This window comes from Lycium barbarum, chromosome 10, assembly GCF_019175385.1.
Source record: "Lycium barbarum isolate Lr01 chromosome 10, ASM1917538v2, whole genome shotgun sequence".
NCBI lineage: Eukaryota > Viridiplantae > Streptophyta > Magnoliopsida > Solanales > Solanaceae > Lycium > Lycium barbarum.
This window is the reverse complement of record NC_083346.1, coordinates 100,656,232-100,675,820: the sequence shown is the minus strand read 5'-3', so window position 1 is coordinate 100,675,820 and position 19,589 is coordinate 100,656,232. Positions and strand designations below refer to the sequence as shown.

The window sequence follows — 19,589 nt, the reverse complement described above, 5'->3', positions numbered from 1 at the left end:
ATTAGTTCAAGTTAGACTTAGTCACACTGACACATCGCCTAACTTGGGGGGAGAGGGGAGGATGTATTGGAACAATAATATCCTGTTACTAGATCTTATCCCAGAGGATCATTAGCATTTAACTTCTATGTTTATTCTTATTAATCTTCTATGTGTATCTTTAGTTTAGATAGAGATGTAGAGTTATCTTTTAATTAAAAGTCATCTCTTAGTTATAGTTTGATAGTATTTTGATTAGAGCAATTGGAGTATTCTTAGGAAGACTTGTATGTAAAATCAAGGTACAGTTTTCCATCGCTACATCAAGATTCAAGCGTTCATAAACATCACAATGGCCTAGTAAGTGCACCTACTTGCATTAATTCCATGCAAGGCAATAAGAAAAGTACTGAAACAAGGAAGAAAGATGAGTCTAAATTAAAATTGAAGTTGTGTTTTGACTTATTACATGACCTATATGTATTTCATTATGCCTTGCATACTCAACAGCTTACAAAACATGCAAGCAGTAGTCTTTTGAAACTAAACTCCAAGTGTATGTATGAGAGAAATTACATTTATTAGTTTCTTTTTTCCAATCTCTGACTGCATCAACTTATCAAAGCATCCATCCAGGTAAAATTCTAGTAGCATTCTGTGTTGATGGTTCTATTGTATCCGATGACGCCAGGTTGTATCTGTAAGTACATGGATTTCAGAAAGTAGAAAGAAATTGGGTAAATAGGAAGGATGATATATAAAGTTACCACACAGGCGCATCAAGTGCGACTCTGTGTTTTAATTCAGAGGCAAATTCAGGATTTTGATCTTTTAAGAATTCCAACAGCGATCTAAGTTAGTATACAATAATCAAATGCTTATAGATATTCAGTGGTATTTCTAATACATATATATAGTTTAGGCAAAAGCTACTGAATTTCTGTGAACCCGTAAGTCTTACTTAGAATCCACCGTTATTTTAACTTTTAACTAAATCCTTTGCTTTTGGCTTGAAGTACATAAGTCATCAATGTGTAAATCTTTTGACATATATGAAAGGGACACGCCATCATATGGCAAAATTATATATATAAAATATACACACAAAGAAATTAATTAGAATGTATTTATTACTATAGATCTTGAATTTGCCTTTGGGTTTACAATAAGGCTTACTTCAACTTGGGATGTTACAAAAAGTGTGCTATTGAAAGGACAAAAAAAGATTAAAAACTCACCTGTTTGGCACTGTATTAATGCACTGTAAAGGCTGAAAGAACCCCTCTGAGTGAACAGGTTGATGTCTGAATTGTATATTTTGCTCTCCAGTATGCCAATGTGCTTGGTGGGCTACAGAGTATTCTTCCAACTATTATAAGCATTTAAATACAGAAACAACTGTCAACTAAATATAATGGAGAAGAATTACCAGCTTCCTCTATTCAATTCATTTTTTTAATTCATTAGCCCCATTAATAGAAAGTCTAAACAACTCATTTCAGATCACTACAAAAGAAAACTGGAATTGGCTGAGACTTCGCCGCTAATCCGTCGCTAAATTACTCATAGCTAATAGAAGTTTTTTGACAATCTGTCGCTAATTCCTCGCTAAATAGGATTAGCAACGGATTGCGCTGTTTAGCTACTAAACTTATCCATCCATCGCAATTTCCCATTTGTTTTAGTAGTGGATGAAATGGAGAACAAATGAGTCAGATAGCATAAGACAAATATTAAGTTGAATACTATCCCATAATATAAAGGGGTTAAAGGAAAACATAACACATGAAAGTAAATGGTCCAAAATGAGAAGACTATACGTATTATTAGCTTTCTGTATTTGTCCATGTTTTCAAGTTGAAACATTATTCAAGATATTTTTACCTTTATCCTCAAGGATCTGTTGATTTCAAGAAGAGATTGTTCCTGTAGAAAAAGCATAAGTACACACACAATGTCACATGAACAGTTGAGCAATGCACTCATTTCTTACTCATTGCGGGATTATAGAATACATACCTGTTGTTGAAGATCAGAAAGTTGATCAAGCATGTTTTGTGTCTGAAACATGTTCAAGGAATTGGTTAACAACTACTTTTGATAATTGCGAGTTAGTAAATCATGCAAACATTTTTTTATTACGGTATAAGCTGATGTTAGTAAAAGAGAGGAGGTAAGATCGCGACCAATTGGTTGGTATATGGAGCTCGAGAGTAGCCGTCAAGTTATTAACAACTTTTGACGGTTACTATACTTTGGGGGAGGAAAGGCATGACCGCGGCTTCAGAGAGCAATATCAATTGTGTCCTTTTTTAAGAACATTTTTTCTTTATATTATACGTAACTAATTTTTCTTTTTTGTATTTGGCAGTGATTTGATTCTGATTTGGGGAAAACTCAAATTAATAGGTACTATTCTGGTTGGAGCTAAGTAGAGTCAACGGATTTTCATAATATATATATGTCGCACCAAATAGGGCAAAAATGAATGTATTTTGGTTATATATAAACCGTTGAATTCCCTTGACAATATTTTAGCGTACCGGCAAAGGAGTTCAAAAATTACCTTAAGTTATAAGTTCAAATATGAAATATGACATTCTTTGATTACGTATAAACTGTTGAATTCCCTTGACATGAGGAAAGATTTTAGTGTACTGACAAAGGGGTTCAAAAATTATTTTAAATCATAAATTCAAATCCGAAGTATGACGTTCTATAATATATTTGAATTCTCTTGCATTAATTTTTGGCTCTGTCAGTGAATTATGATAGGTCGCCTAAAAATTGATAAATTAATAACCTATAAGGTGCATAGAACATACCCTTCTTGACCTTATTTGCCTCAAAGATGAATCCAGCTGACGCTCAAGCTGTTCCAGATCTTTTATGTTTAATTCTCCTAAGTCGTCTCCAAGTATATGCCTAAAGATTATGAAGAAGTAAATCCCATGTTATTTAAGAATTAGGGTAAAAATAATATATAGGAGATAAACAGATCATATGAAAAACCAAGTTAATGTAGAGGCTGAAGCAGTGTTAATTATTTCAATTAGGCTGCGTAGCCTGAAGACACTCTTGCTTGTCCTGTTTTGACAAGTAACCCATTTATTTCACGGGGTTTCATCTTAACACCTGAACTTGTTCAAAATTTGTATTTCGAACACTCCGATCATACATGTTCAAAATACTAGTTTTAAAAGGTTAACCCCCCAAAGTAAAGGGGGCGGCTTGTCAAAAAGGGACAATTAGGAGTGTGTCAGGCTATTCGCCTTTCAATTATCATATACTCTCAAGCATATATGAATCACCTTTGAGACTGCTGTAGCACTTCAACTCTTGCTTTCAGCTTCATATACTCCTGGTGGCTATTCTGTTTTATAATAATACTATTCTGTCAGACTGTAGATATATATATATAGGCTGCATGACATTACTTATCAATATTATCTAGCTACTAATTATTTACCAAGAAAATAAGGCAGATAACCTGTTATAAGAAGTTAAACTACATTGATACTCTAAAAATTATTTGCACTTTCAGTGTATATAAGTGATATCTTTATTAAGTATAAATTACGAGTCTGAGGAAGATGAAGGAACCTGTGAATCCTTTGAAGACTGACCAGCTTCAAGGTCGCGATAACTGCATCTATGGTATCTCTCAAGTGTCTCGGACATACTAGAAAAAAGGCAAGTTGAAGAACAGTGACACTGTTATTTACTCTTCGACAACAGGTTAACAAGTTCTTTAATCATATAATTATAAGTAAAACCCAAATAATAAAACAACAATCAAGAAAAAACTAATGCATACGTACTTTATCTAACTCTTGTAGGACCATATGTAGAGCATAATGCACAATACATGCTTGATTTTCTCTATACGAATTGTCTTTCCACAATGGCTTGCTTATATAAGTACTTAAGTCTTGGGTTGCCTTCTCTTACTTTGAATTCCTCAGCTTGATTGTAAATTAGTTACAAATGCTCAAGATATAATTAAGTATTTAAAAGTGTGCTGATCTCTCTAACAGTTTAAGCTTTTAGATGAGATGATCACAAGTATTATTAGCATAGTATTAGAGCAAACAGAGGTCCTGGGGTTCAAGTGTCATCGCCACACATTGTCAAAAAAGAATTTCAACGTGTTTTTTCCATAAAAGGAATCAAAAGATGCACGTGAGGGAGGATGTCGAAAAGATATAATTGAGTAAAAGTGTGCTTTGTAGAGCTAGCCCCGAGTTTTTGATGTCCTAAAAGAAGGTGAATATGACAAGAGACTTGGGACTATTTCTAGAGTATAAAACGACCAAGTTATATATTTGAGAACGAATGTTTTCAAATGAGCAAGAATGTAAAGCTCCATAAATTTAAACTCTAATTCGCTAATTAGTAATCCAATAACGTAATTAAGGTTTCACAAGAGTGATAATAATATCACACAATAATGGTGGTATGCTAGAAACATATACATGCGTGTTTGGAAGTGTGGAAAAGTGAATTGAAGCATCAGGTACTAAGAATGGCACAAGTTAAACAATGGTACAAGAGACATAACCTAAAGGGAAAGGGAACAAAGAAAGGAAAACACTAGATGATATAAGAGCTAATTCCAGCTATAACAAGAGAGGTGAATAATGAATCAAGAAAAGATTCACCTACAATGTAGGTCCGAAAAAGTCTAGAATGTTAGGAAAAATAAAATAAAATGCGGGTGTTAGACATATTTTAAAATTATGTTAAGTTGCTCGGACTCGGGTGCGGGTGTCCGATACAAGTGTGAATCTAGAGGTCGGATCCTTCATGATCTAAATCTTAAGATTCGGGGATACGGATCCAGGTATGAATACAGGTGCTGGGATTCGGCTAAAATTAATTCAAATATCTAAAAATAGAGTTATAAAACTTTAATTATGAGATATTATGTGGAAAACCTGATGAGAAAATATTGATTAAGAGGAAAATGCCAGAAGGAGATAAAAGGAAAAGGAGTGACATAGAAATTTTGTATGTATAAGGTATTCTATTTTCTTCAATTTAACCTTGTCTTTTGCTTTTATTACAAAAATCATTGAATCTGTCCGGAATTTCTCAGTCGATTTAGGTCAAAACCCAAAATTGTTGATAGGGTACGGATCCCACACCCACACCTGCATCATGCCGTTACTAGTGCGGCACCAAAAGTGAAGAGTCTGAAAAACTTAGAAAATATGTTTGCAACGTCTGAAGGTAAAGGTAAGATCTGCGTACACTCTACCCTCTCCAGACCCGGCCTGGTGGGATTATATGTTAATTGTTGTTGTTTGTTGGCAACGTCAGGATGCATTCACAGCAAAGGAAAAAGAACTGATGATGCATACAGAAAAAATGCGAGGATAGACTTACCCCTAATGGAGGGGAATAGGACAATCAAGGTCACTTTCAAGATGCCATTTTGGTAAGAACTCATGTCTTACTAACCAGAAGGAAATTAACGAGGATTTCTATGTTACTTCCTTCGGTTTATAATAAGTCTCTACTTAGCCTTTTTATTTTGACCCAGAATAAGTGTTTATTTACATAATCAAGAAGAAATTAACTTTATTTTTTCAGATCCGCCCTTATTTACATATGTCTCAGAACAATGACAATATACCTACTATAATCCCACAAGTGGAGTCTGAAAAGGATTTTAGAGTGTACGCAGACCTTACCCCTACCTTGAAAGGTAGAGAGGTTGTTTCCGATACACCCTCGACTCAAGAAAAAGCATTGGAAAGCATACATATCTCTCAGAAATCTTTCAAAATTTTACTCAAATTTTTTTATGATATCATTAAATAAGTTCAACATTGATATGCACCAAGACGGAAAATCCTAAGTTCGTCACTTTTTTACACATTCCAAATTTGATTGCCATGAATATGATGAGACTTATTAAGCTCAGTTATGGTTTCTTCTAGCCATTTGAAATTTGTTCAAGGCATGTTATAATCAAGAGTCTTATTAATTCCATTTTAATTAAGTGTAGTTTAATCAAAATATCTATTTTTTTTAGGAGGTAGTATTTTTTTAAGGGGTGTACTAAAGGCTAAGTGGACACTTATTCTGAACCGGAGAAAGTAAAAATTAATTCACAATACAGATATTCAGAAAATCAATTGCCAAAAAAGATCTGAAGGACTGATACATGTATACATCACTCCATAACTCAATTTGAGCTAGTTTTCATATGCATGATAAAGTTAGTCTCTTTTTTTTTTTTTTTTTTTTTTGGGGGGGGGGGGGGGGGGGGGGGGTTAAACGTTGCTATACATAACTAAGGTAAAAATGAAAATTTATTGAGGAAATTTAAAAAGTAAATGAGCCGTGAATCTATGATTATGATTTTGTAGACTCAGACTGAAAGAAGAATATCAAGTCTGCAAATGTTCACCATATTTGAAGCATGAGAAAAAGAGTCTTCAAATGTTCACCATATTTGAAGCATGAGAAAAAGAGTCTTCAAATGTTACTTGCAAATCCTCAAACCACATTATTTTTCAGGCTTTTTGTGATTTTCAAATCTAAGATTATGAGGCTTTTCTTTTCTGGGTCTGTAGTTGGGGAACATATAAAGTGAGGATAATTAAAATAAAAAATAAAAAAAATGGAGTTGTGGAACATCAAATCATAATCTAATTAATTAAGTTGGATCATGGAAGTGTCCTTTGGTTTCTTAGTTCATCCTTAAGATACTAATGGCATTTGTAAATCTACAAGCAAAAAAAATCTGATCAAATGAAAATTTGATCTTTATTTCACTCAGATCTAACATCAATACTCAACAACCAAAAACCAAAAAACATAGTTAAAGGAAAAACTAACAAAACAAAACCACATTGCACATGAACATGATATATAATACTGATCCCTCCATTTCAATTTATGTGAATTCATTTGACTGGACACGGAGTTTAAGAAAGTAGAGAAGACTTTTAAACTTGTGGTGTAAAATGAGTCACATATATTTGGTGTGGCTATAAATCACTGCATAAAAGTAAATTATTTCCAAATATAGAAAAAGGTCATTCTTTTCGGCACGGACTAATAAGGAAATGAGTTCACATAAATTGAAACAAGGGAGTATCTCTTAGCTAACATTTTCAATATTTGATCTTGTGAAACTTGAAAAAAAGAAATTTGAAGTTGTGTTGAAGAAAAGGTTTTTGGAACTTGAAGTGACGAGCATTTTACTTGATTTGAAGTTTTAGTGAAAGAAAATTTCATCCAAAACTGGTCCAAACCCAAACCAGTTTTTGGAACTTGAATTTTTTTTTCAAAACTGATCAAATTCCATGAACAAACAATGTTTTCAAATTGTGTGTGTTTTTTTTTTTTTTTTGGACAAAGCTTCCAAAATATATGGCCAAACGGGAGCTTAGTTTCAGGCAGTTTTGTCCAATCCCTAGCTGAATCTTATTTTTCTGCAAATACGTTTAATTTTTAAGATTTATATATAAACGAGCTTAAATGAAAGATATGGACAGTAAAAACGTACCTCGAGCTACTGCAAAATTCATAGAGCTTTCCACGGTTGGAGAAAATGATAAGAGCAACTTCAGCTTCACAAAGAATTGAAAGTTCATAAGCCTTTTTGAGTAATCCATTTCTTCTCTTTGCAAATGTCACTTGCCTGTTTATCTTGTTTTCTATTCTCTTCAGTTCTACCTTCCCCCTTCCCATTATACTTTAAAAATAGTAAAATATTCTTTCAAATCTAATATTTTAATCTGAAAATTTTCAATAAGAAGTGTCTGTGTGCGTATCTTTTTTGCAGTTAAAAGGCTATGTACTATATAGATAGTGCAGTTATGGCTTTGGCTCTTCTTTCTTTTGTTTTGTTCTTCGGGCAATAAATAGCTTTGTGAGGTCTTAGGTTTCCTTGTATACAACATTGTATTTTACTATACTTGAATAAATACTGTCACTTTAGACCTTGTAGAAAATGCATATTTGGCAACACTGGAAAGTGCTTTTGTTATTTCTTCAGGTTGGTCTCGCTACAACTACATATAATATGCGTAGGACGAAAAAAGACAAGGCAATACTAGTATTTTCTTTACTTCTTTCTTCTTGTTTGGGTTCAGATTTGTTTGTTAAATTCGAAAGTATCCAACTTAATTACTCCATATTATACGAGCTGATGAGGAGAAATAGTTTTTAGCCCTTTACAAACTTTTTTTAGTTTTATGATTCTTTTAAAAGATTTTTATTTTTTATACATAAGAGATCCGAAAAAAAAAAAAAAACAGATCTGAAAAAATCATGTTTTTCTATTCAACTTGTAAGAGGGCAAGATAGATCTCATTTCCTCTAGTTTCGTTTCTTCTTTTTCTTATTCAATTTAATATTTCGATGTTCCTTCACATTTGCCAAAATTTGTATTTTAACAAAAAAATCAAGATTTTAGCTAATTCTTGTTTAACTTCCCCTCGCCCAGATACGAACTCATGATTTGGAGTTTACGGGTTCCTAAAACAAACTAAATTAATTATGTCATAATAATTATTGGCTTCATAGTTAAAAATATTTAGTGAATCTTTCAATACATATACCGAAACTAAGCAAAAACTATTGAATTCATAGGTTACACGGTAGATGCAGCCCTCCCCACCCCCCACCCCCCACCCCCCCCCAAAAAAAAAGAGAGAGAGAAAGAAAAATAAACAGTTGAGACTTGGAAATAAACGCTCTCCATCTTAAAACACCAAACAAAGTTTCTTTATGTATTACACTCAATTCCATTTTATGTAAAAGTATTTGATTGGACTTATACCTTTTAAAAATAAAGAAATTTTTTATATATATAAATTAAATATACACAAAATGTCAGATTTATATTTTTAATTTATAAATAATTAGAGCTTCACATATCTTTTCAATTTTACTTTTCTTAAAATGACTTTGAACTTTTATACTATAAAGGGACCATGATATATAAATCATGTGAGTACGTAAGAATAAAACGGAGATGCACAAATTAAATAGCTTTCAAGTAAAAAAACATGTTGTTCTTTTTGTAACATCCTAAAAAGAAAGGTTTATCATATAAATCGAACACAAAGTAAAACCCACAAACCATGAGCTAGATTGTTGGTAATGACTCCTTTTTGTGTTCTTTTTCCTACCCTTAACCGCAACTTTGGGGTTTTATCACGTGGAGAAGTTGCTCTATCTTATTCTCTTTTTTTCGATTTTTCGTTCGGTGTTGGGTATTTATATTGAAACCCGCCGATTATATTCTGATTCACACCAAGAAGTTCATATATATTGGGATAATGTACTCTCTAGCAGAAGTGATTTCATAATCAGGGTTTGAACATGAAATCTTTAATTAAGAATAAAAGAGTATTTACCACTTCATCATAACCTTGTTGGTATTTTCTCTTCTCTATAGGACTAATTCCCTATTAAGCCGAGAAGGAAACAAAGAGATTTATGTCATACACACTAGCTAACAGTATATAAATATTTTAATTATATTTTCAGTATAATTTAACTTCATAACATGTTAGTTATTATTTTTATTAACTTATTGGTTGACGTGTACTGAATTATGTATAGTTAATACTTTGTAAATAATGTGATAGTATAAGTATGTTTGAAAATAAATTAAGTAATATTTGAAAGAAAGTAATATTTGCAGTTAAGTTGAAAAATGTATTTGAAAGATGTTTTTGAACGTACTTTAAACTTGAAAAAATGTTGAAAAATTATAAGGGAAGTCTTTTTCTCATTTTACTTGAAAATTATTTATAAGGAAGTCTTTTTCTCTTTTTACTTGAACGTTATTTTTAAAACTTGAAAAACTCAAGTTTGAAGTGAAAAATCGACGAATGTATCACCAACCAGGATTTTGGAAAGAAACTTGAATAAAAAGACAAAAATCAATTTATGTCTGAACGCGCCTAAATATTTTTATACAGTCTAAAATACTTACCCCCACAAAGGTAAAGATAAAATCTGTGTATATCCTCCCTCTCCTAACTTTACTTGTGGAATTGTACTGGATATGTTATTGTTATAATAGAACATACCAATACAGGTTGGAACAAAAGAAAAACATACTGCTAGAAAAACTTATTGTTTTCGTTTTCAATTTTTATATAGTCAGCCACTTAGAATTGGTTGCTGGTTGTCAAGTCGAACCAAACTTTAGATTTAGGCAGTGTAGGACAAATTAAAGCTATTCCATATGCTCCCAATTGGATTTCGAAAACATAAAAGATGAAAGAGTCTGATCATCTAGTAATGGCATCTATTTTTAGAGTTTTCACATGACTGAAATTAACCTCTCAACTTTGCACATTAGAGATGTCAATCAATCAAGTCTCATTTCCATATTAATGGAAACTGTGAGACATTATTATGAAAGGTAGTAGGTATTTGTATCCCATTGTGGGGAGTGTTTTAAAATATCTTTATATAGAGATAATCATAGCCCCTTAGATTGGAAATACCAACATGTCTACAGCCTTTTATGACTGGAAAAAAATGTCGGAGACAAGTTATATATATTGACGGTATAATCATCACTTTTATATTATTGGTAAATTTTAATTTGTAACGGTAATTAATTAGTTGTCGCTTTTATTAGATCGATGTGGGGTGAGATAGAGACCACTCATCCCACGTTTTACTTAAAGCACGGCCGCAGTAGCTCTGCTATACTTGTGTGCAGTGAGCAGTGCAGCTTTACAGCTGTTACTGTTGACTGTACGATGTACAGAGAGAACACATAGTAGACCAGAACACATAGTAGAACAGGTCCCTCTCTGGTTCTCCAGCTGTTTGACAAATCATCAAAACATAGAATGTAACACGACATATCAATTTCTCCCTTTTTGATGATGACAAACGCAGAATTGATGTTCCCCTTGCAAAACAGACCATTTTAAAGCGAGCAACATGTTATCAAACAACACATTTATTTCGTCTTCCCCTTACATATGACACATATCATCTTCCCCCTTACACATATCGTCTTCCCTTTCCTTTACACATCATCTACCATCCTTTTTCCCCCCTTTTGGCATCATCGAAAAGAAACAAAGTTGACAACCACAAAGTAGTTCAATAGCATTAACTCGGAGCCACTTGGGCAGCACGGCACGAACAGTTTATGAACAAGAAAGCAAGTAACAATGCACAAGACAGAATAACTCCCAAAACAGCAGAGATGGTAACTAGGAGATAGCAGTCAGATCAATATAGTGCATAAAAATTTCAATGGTCACAGTGCCAAATCATACAGAAGAGAAAAGGAGAGAGATAGCATAAAGGCTGACTTAAGGAAGAGGGAGAACCAATTTTAGAAATCAGGAAAGAAAGTCATGAGAATGGAGGGGTAAAAGCCTTCAGGAGTTTATTAATACGCTCATTACTGCTGCGCTGATCTTGCAGCATTTAGTCACGAAGGGCATCAACCTTTTGCTTAAGTCGTTCATTTGCGGCCTTTAGTCGCACAATTTCAGCATTGGCAGCCTCCAAAGCACCAGAAGGGCCAGACTCCCGTGGTATTCCAGATAGCTCGGCTTTGAGAAGATCTTTTTCTGCAGAAACCCTATGAATTTCAGCATTTGCAACCTCCTGAGCTTCAAGAAGCGTAGAGATAGTAGAGACGCCGCCGACACCCCCTTTCTTGGGTACACACTAGCATTCCTCTAAGGTTGCTACTGTGAGCATGTGCTTCTTAGACCCCTTAGTGACCTTGCATGTGGAAATGCGCCATGACTTTGGTCAAGAGGAAACCATAAGGGAGCCCATGTCGCCCTTCCCGTGCATTTACTACCTTGATAATATGCTCAATCCTAGTCGCTGACAAACTGATGGGCTAAAAGGCGAACAGAGCTTCAAAAAGAACCAGGGTCTGTTACCGATGCAATAGTGCGACCTTCAGACCGCGGTAGAAGCACTTTGTTGACTAATTTGAACCTAAGCTGGTACTCAGTTTTGAGCTCTTTCTTGTGAAATCTCGCCCTTCGCATACCGTCTGCTCGTTTGGCGATTACATCACGGGCCCATCACATAACAGGTCGGGTTTAGGGTCAAAAGTCGGGATTTCGCGTTTTAAGTTATATTTAAGCTTGAGGCTTATTTCTCTTCCCTAACACTCCTAGTCACGAAAAATCACCCTAAAGTCAAAGGGAACAAGTCCCAAGCCTCAAGAACCCTCCAAGGTAAGTTTTATCATGATTCTAGGTTGAATTCAAGTCCCTAATCTCTTTCTAACTTGAGTAAACCTTTCTAATGAATAGAGTTGTTTGTGGAACATTATTGTTGGGCGTGGAAACCCTAGACCTCGAATTGAAGAGGATGGAACGTCAAAAAGTTAATGCTTCTACACTGTAATCATTCATAATAGTGAATTGATGAGTTCTTGGGAGAATAGTAAATGGGTTTAGTAAAGAGAATTACACGAACTATAGTAGGGTTTTGGATTGTTGACTTGAGATTGTTATAATGATATGGGTGATGGAGAATGATGTTAATTACACCTAATTGAGATTGTAGAATCACCTAGAAGTAATAGAATGGGAATTGGGTGAAGAAACACCATTAATGGAGATTGTGGAGCTTTATGCCCACTAAATGTTTGATAAAATGCTTAGATGACCAAAGCATGAATATTATTGCTAATATAGAATCCCTTTGACTTGTATTGATATAGATCACAGTTGAAAAGGTTGATGAACATTGTATTACGCTCAAAGGCTGGAATTAAGGTATGTGAGGCTAACTATCTACGTTAGGGAATATTCATGATTCTCCCTACGCCTCATTCTTCATACTTGTCAGTAATTTGACTTAGAATATAGTTTATCCCTAGTTTCATGATATGATGTAGAACTGTTATCTTCTAGGGTTGCAATTACAGAATTCGTTCATGGTTGTCACTTTGAACATCATGAACTCAACACGTAATCTTTATAGACTTATGCATTGTTATCACATGAGTCTCAGTCAGTACATAACCAGTTATTTGCATGAGTCTCATAATCAGAAACAGTTATCATGCTATCAGCTATAGCCAGTCTCAGTCTTGCAAATTGTTAATGTTGAACACCTGTATCTATTTGTTTTGGGCCCTAGGCCACAGTTTATGCATACGTATTGCTTGGGCCTGAGGCCACAGTTTTTGTACACATTATTTGGGCCCTAGGCCACAGTTATATTTACAGTTTTATAGGTGATTCTTCATCCAGAACAGGGAGTACTTCAGCTTCTTGCTTTCCTGTTTAGTTCAGTTTCAGTTTCAGTTCCAGTATTTTATTGCTTTAGTTGCTTTACATACCAATACAATTCAAATGTGTTGATGTCCCTTTTATTGCTTGGGGGCCTGCATCTCGCGATGCAGGCAACGATATACAAGTTGACGACTCAGCTCTTTAGGAGTGTACGTATCAGCTACTGGTGAGCCCCAAATTCCTTCGGGGCGTTGTCAGCTATCTAGTTATTTCAGTTTATAGACAGCTCTATTATTCAGTATTCTTAGAGGCTTCATAGACACAGTTCAGACAGTCAGATATTTATTATGTTAGCCTTGTTGGCAGTTTTTCAGTTGTTTTGGTTTAAGCCATGTTAGCTACGTTCAGATATTTCAGATTGTCTAAGTATTTTCGCATTATGATTTCAGTCAGACCTTTAGTATATCAGCATGTGTTTAGTTGTTTCCACATTCAGTTATGTTTTTGATATCACATGTTGATTCAGCCAGCCAGTTGGTTCGCTCGGTCACATGCAGTCAGGCACCGGGTGCCGTGTTACGTTCAGGCCCAGGTTCGGGGCGTGACAAAGCAACTCCTTCATATCATATTGATCAGCAATAGCAGGATCAAACACCCTTCCTAACAGCACCTTTTGACCCTTAACTTTTCTTTTCGTTTCTTTTCAAGTTGAGTAGCACTTTTGCCACTCCGCTAGCGCTTAAAGAGACCTAATTCCCTTCGACTGCTACTTCTTCTCTTCAGTGAGGAACGAGGCCTAGTAACTCGTGACTTGGTTACGAGTGAGTTATTGTCATTTTCAGTAGGTCTCCCCGCACTTTTTATTTTCAGTGACTTCCCTTTCTTAAGAACACCTTCCACAATATCACCACTGTCAGAAATCTCAACATCTGCATCCAGCACGATGTCTCCATCATCCACCCTATGAGACCCAATTTGTCGTTTAGTATGGCTAGTACCCTTAGCTTTATTGGCCTTTAGAGCATTATCCAAGGCAAGTGCGGCAACCAATCTGCTTTGCCTGGTTCTCGGTGCATCGGTGGGGATGCTCTTTACAATGGTAGGCGCAGCTCTGTCCTTAGGCATCTTATGCGTAGGAGTTCTTTTTCACTAAAAGATTATACATATCTCATCTCCCTCATACTTAACAGTGTGATTAGAGGAGCCAAGTTCTTTCTCAAGAGACATGTCACCCAAGGGTACGGAAATCATGGATATGGGTTCAGGGTTGACCATGAGTTCGAAATATACCTTTGAGGAACCAGGTGTTCCATCCCAGATGGGGAGCATACTGAGTGTAGGAGACTCATATTCCCCTTGGGCCGAGGGATCTGGTCCCTCTTTCGAGTCCCTTATTAATTTCACAGACCCAGACTTCAAATTACTAATAACACCCTCACCGTTTTTCATGGCTTGCAAGGTTTGTGCAAAATCTCAGCTTCGCTGTGTAGGATATTTGATCCACCCTTTTCCTTCTTAGAAATACACCCATCTAACTCCATGGACGAGTCATCTACTCCTTTGTTACTTTCTATCTAATGGTCTGGGGACCAGGTGTCAGTGCCACACCTTGTTTCTTTCGAATTGGTGGAGCTCTTTTTGCATAGCAGCTATCCAGTCAGCATCCTTCAAGGCTTCTTTGATATTTTTGGGCTCAATTTGGGATAGGAAGGCGGAAAATGTAAACATACTTCTCGCGTTGGATCTTGTTTGAATACCTGAGTCCAAGGAAGTAATCATATTGTGAAGAGGATGGGATCTCTGTGCTTCTAATTAGAGGCTTGAACCGCAGAAATGGACGAACCAATTTTCTCAGTGTTGGATCCATCATTAGCATTGACTGATACGTGGCTTCCACCTCCTTGATTAGCTTCAGGAGTGCCTGAGACAGCATCTGCCACTCTATGTTCTGCTTCAAGTATATTAATCTGAGAATCAGGTTCCTCTGCACCTTTTGGGGGGCTATCAGCATCTTCTTCATGAACTTGTTCGATTCGATTCATCAACTCCGTCTTTCCATTTGAGATCTCAATGGCTTCAGTTGGTACTTTTGGAAAAACTCCATCTTCATCTTCATCATTTGGAGTCCTGTCATTTAATTGGGAATTTGACTCATCGAAGATCACGTGCACACTTTCCTCTACACATTGGGTCCTGCTGTTGTAGACTTTGTATGCTTTGCTGTGGGATGAGTAACCAAGGAAGATACCTTCATCACTTTTAGCATCAAACTTTCTCAAGGCTTCCCTGCGGTTGTTTAGGACAAAACATTTGCAGCCAAATGCTCGTAAGTATGTCAGCTTGGGCTTTCTTCCATTTAATAGCTCATAATGAGTCTTTTCAAGTAGAGACCTGATCATGCATCTGTTTATTACATGACAGGCTGTGTTGACAACTTCAGCCCAGAAACTTTTAGACACACCACTATCTATTAACATTGTTCTGGCCATATCTTCAAGAGTTCTGTTTTTTCGCTCCACAACACCATTTTGTTGAGGTGTTCTAGGGGCAGAAAATTTGTGACTGGTACCATTATTATCACGAAACTCTTCACACTTAGAATTTTTGAATTCAGTACCGTGATCAGATCTAATACTCACAATGTGCGTGCCAAGTTTTACTTGGATCTGTTTTACGAAGGCATAAAACACAGGGAATGTTTCATCCTTACTTTTCAATAGCAGAGTCCAGGTAAATCTGGAATAGTCATCCACAATCACAAAAATGTGTTTCTTTCCTCCTCTGCTCGGTATTCTCATCGGTCCACATAGATCCATGTGAAGATGTTCAAGTGGCCTTGAGGTACTTACTTCTTTCTTTGGTTTGAAAGGAGGATCTCACTTGCTTCTCTTTTATGCAAGAGTCACAAGTCTTGTGATCTTTAAATTTAGTTTTTGGTAGTCCACGGACCAGGTCCTTTACAGAAAGTTTGTTTAGTAGCAAAAAGCTTGCATGCCCCAATCGTCTGTGTGCAAGTTTATTTAGTAACGAAAAGCTTGCATGCCCTAGTCGTATGTGCCAAAGCTAAGGGTCATCCTCTATTGCACTTAGACAGGTCAGGTCATTTTCATTTTGAGAGCCAAAAGTCTAAAATATATACATTCTTGAATCTTTTAGCAGTCAGCACCACTTCACCAGTTTTGAGATTTGTGACTGTGCAAGAGCATGACAGGAACTTTACTTCATTCCCTTTTTCACAGATTTGAGACAAACTTAACAAGCTATATTTCAAACCATTTACATAGTACACATTTTCAATAGTGTCCTTCCAACTTTACCCACTCCAAGAATGTACCTTTTTTTGCCATTTCCAAAGGACACACTCCCATCTTTAAAGGCTTTGAGTGAAAGAAAATCATCCTTTTTACCGGTCATGTGCTTTGAGTAGCCACTATCCATGTACCCTCTTTGACCGCCTCCGTTCACCTCAGCCTTATCTGCATCATCGTTACTATCTGCATCTTGGCCATGAGTGCAAGGATTGACTCATATTCATCATGAGCTTGCTGTAAAGAGGACCCTCTTTGTTGGAGCAACCGGATTTCCTGCTGGCGTTTCCGATTCTTTTAACCATCATTTGGAATTTGCGAGTGAGACATTCCATGTCTGGTTCATCATCGCTTGATGTACACCATCTGTAATACTTTCCCCTAACCCCTGGTGGTCTTGTAATCGATTGTCCTTCCTCTAAGTTTGGTGGAGCAGTCATTTGAACGCCTCTTTCTAGGTGTTAACCTTTTAGAAAGCACCTGCTCTGATACCAATTGATAAAACCTATGTGTCCACCAAACAACATATGAAGGGACCTGGTTGTCTACCAGTTCCTTCAGACAATGCAGTAAGTAAATAACACAGATATTCACGAGGAAAACTCCTTGCTCAAGGGATTAAAAATCACGACCTACCATGTAGGATTTCAACTCCACTACACTGAGCAACTTCAGATTACAACCTGTTGTAACCTAGGAATTAAACCCTTAATCTCTCACCCTTAAAATAACCCTATTGTAAGCTACATGCTATGACTAATTCTGGCCACACACTCAACTAAGTTTGACTACCTCTAGCCAAACCAACTAATACACCTTGACTAACTCTAGCCAAGAGTACCACTAAATAGAATGAATAGGTAAACTGCCTACACACACCTACTGAGAATTTAAGCTACCTACAACAGCTTCTTTAAAGAAGAGGAGGTTTACAAGTTAAAGAACATAAACAAAGCTCAAAACAAACTAAGAGACGTTGACATCTTCAGTTGTTGGGATCTGGTCCTTCAGTTTGTGGTCAGCTTTGTTTTGAACACTTGGAGAATCTCGTGACGGCTGCACTTTAAAGTGATTCTAGGTTTTCCAAGTGATGCTTAATGTGTTGTAACATGTAGCATATAAATTGGAGAGCATGTGGGATGAGATAGAGACCACTCATCCCACATTTGACTTAAAGCATGGCCGCAGCAGCTCTGTTGTACTTGTGTGCAGTGAGCAGTGCAGCTTTACAGCAGTTACTGTTGACTGTACGATGTACAGAGAGAACACATAGTAGACCAGGTCCCTCTCTGGTTCTCCAACTATTTGATAAATCATCAAAACATAGAATGTAACACAACTTATCAATTATTAATCAAACCTGATTTAAATGTGTGTACTTATTTAATAAGTGATTTGATTATGTAAATCTCTAATTTTTACATTATCAATGCATAGAATTTAAACTAAAGTATTTGTACGTAGTTGAGAGTTACAAGATTTTTTTGGTTTTAATAAAATGCATAACAACCTAAAATGTTTGTTATTGTTCCTTAACAAGACTTTTCACCTTCCTGATGCAACTTTTGGGGAATGTTCAAAATTGAAGGTTAAGCAGATATATATAGACCAAATATTTAACTATATTTTCTTCATCAAACTGGGGTGAGATGTAATTGACAACCACCTGTATAATTAACCGTAGAGTGACCTTGTACTAACTAGCTGAAAGCCTCAATTGAACTAATATATTAATAAAGTCAAAATGCGTCTTTAATTATTAAGAGACAACTAGCCGATGCTATCAACGAACGCGCCATGTGCACTTTCTGCCATCCAAGCCCTAATTCCAACTTCGATGGTTGCGCCATGAAAGAGCGAATTGAGAACATCACACCCTTTACAAGCGCTAACACACTGAATAACGTATGGAAGATTAATTCTCTAAAATAAGCATTTTTTCATGATGTCCACATGCAAATGGGTATATTCTCTTCTAAAAAGATGGTGCAACTAATATTGGATTGTTCTATTCTCTTATCTCCCGCAGTTTTCTCCATCTCCTTTTAGGTCGAGAGTCTAGATGTAGATCTTGAAATTAGAAAGGACAACTAAGAATATATCCAAAATTATTCCCCCTAATATTCGATTTTGTTCAAAATCTTATAATATATTCTCTGTCACAAACTGAATTCGTCACTTTACTTTGAGTATCAACATAATCTTCAGTTTCACATTCAACTATTATATAAAGCTTAATTACAATAAATAATTTCATATATATATAAAACAAATTAATTAAATTCAGTGTGAGGCAATATATGCCTTTTTTTTTAATGCACTTGCTTGTCTACGAAAAGTAACTAGATCTTTCAAGACTTGGCTTGTAGTATAAGAACTGCTTTAGAAGTGGAAGGATCTTAGGGGTCGTTTGGTTTGAAGAAATTAAGTTATGTCGGGATTATTTATGTTGGGATTAGTTATATTGAGATTAACTATATTGGGATTAATTATTCTGGCATTACTTTTTTATTGACTATTTAGTTTGTTGTATTAGAAGTAACATGTATTGCATAAATTTCTAAGAAGAAGTTGTTTGTTTACAAAAATACCCTCCCCTTATTTAGTAGAAAAATGGTTTGATCAGGGACTCAGAGTATTTTTGTCATTTTCATTGTTTTATTCAGGGATAACTAATTCTGGTACTATTATTCCACCATCTGGAAAGGTTAACTTATCTCATTACTATTTCTAATTCTGGTGTAACTTATCCCAAAATTAGTAACCAAACAAAGTATAAGACAATACTAATTTTTTACCCAAGGACTATTTATACTTGTTCAGTATACCAAACGACCCCTTATAGTCTTCGTGAAATTTTATCCAATGACAAAGTAGATTGTGTTCCCTTTATTTTTCTTTTTTTTTTCCAACAGTAGTTGTGTTAGGGGTATTCATGATTCGGTTGCATTAGCTTTCCTCTAATAAATAATTAAACTAATTAAGTTGGTTTTTCAAGTATTGAAATCAAAGTAAGCCTATTAAGTTGATTTTCAGCGCTTTAGTTTTGGGGTTTTTTATTTTATTTTTTCAGTTTTCGCCGAGTTTTTTT

At 35.4% G+C, this 19,589-nt stretch overlaps 1 protein-coding gene across 1 annotated transcript; it reads right to left on the bottom strand.

Annotated features, from left to right (window-relative positions):
• Positions 1-358: 358 nt before the first annotated feature.
• LOC132615719 (MADS-box protein 04g005320) lies at positions 359-7,851 on the bottom strand. Its single transcript, XM_060330327.1, has 8 exons — positions 7,502-7,851; positions 3,583-3,661; positions 3,291-3,352; positions 2,805-2,904; positions 1,999-2,040; positions 1,864-1,905; positions 1,218-1,348; positions 359-677 (listed from the first exon to the last, which is right to left on the bottom strand). Exons 1-8 carry the CDS (start codon positions 7,684-7,686, stop codon positions 599-601), a joined length of 720 nt encoding a protein of 239 aa, XP_060186310.1. The 5' UTR covers positions 7,687-7,851; the 3' UTR covers positions 359-598.
• Positions 7,852-19,589: the final 11,738 nt, after the last annotated feature.

Coding starts and splice junctions, on each gene's coding strand:
- LOC132615719 (XM_060330327.1), bottom strand. CDS start 7,686: ATGGGAAGGGGGAAGGTAGAACTGAAGAGAATAGAAAACAAGATAAAC. Junction 3,662..7,501: donor GAATTTTGCAGTAGCTCGAG/GTACGTTTTTAC, acceptor CCTTTTTTCTAG/TATGTCCGAGACACTTGAGA. Junction 3,353..3,582: donor AGTCTTCAAAGGATTCACAG/GTTCCTTCATCT, acceptor ATTATAAAACAG/AATAGCCACCAGGAGTATAT.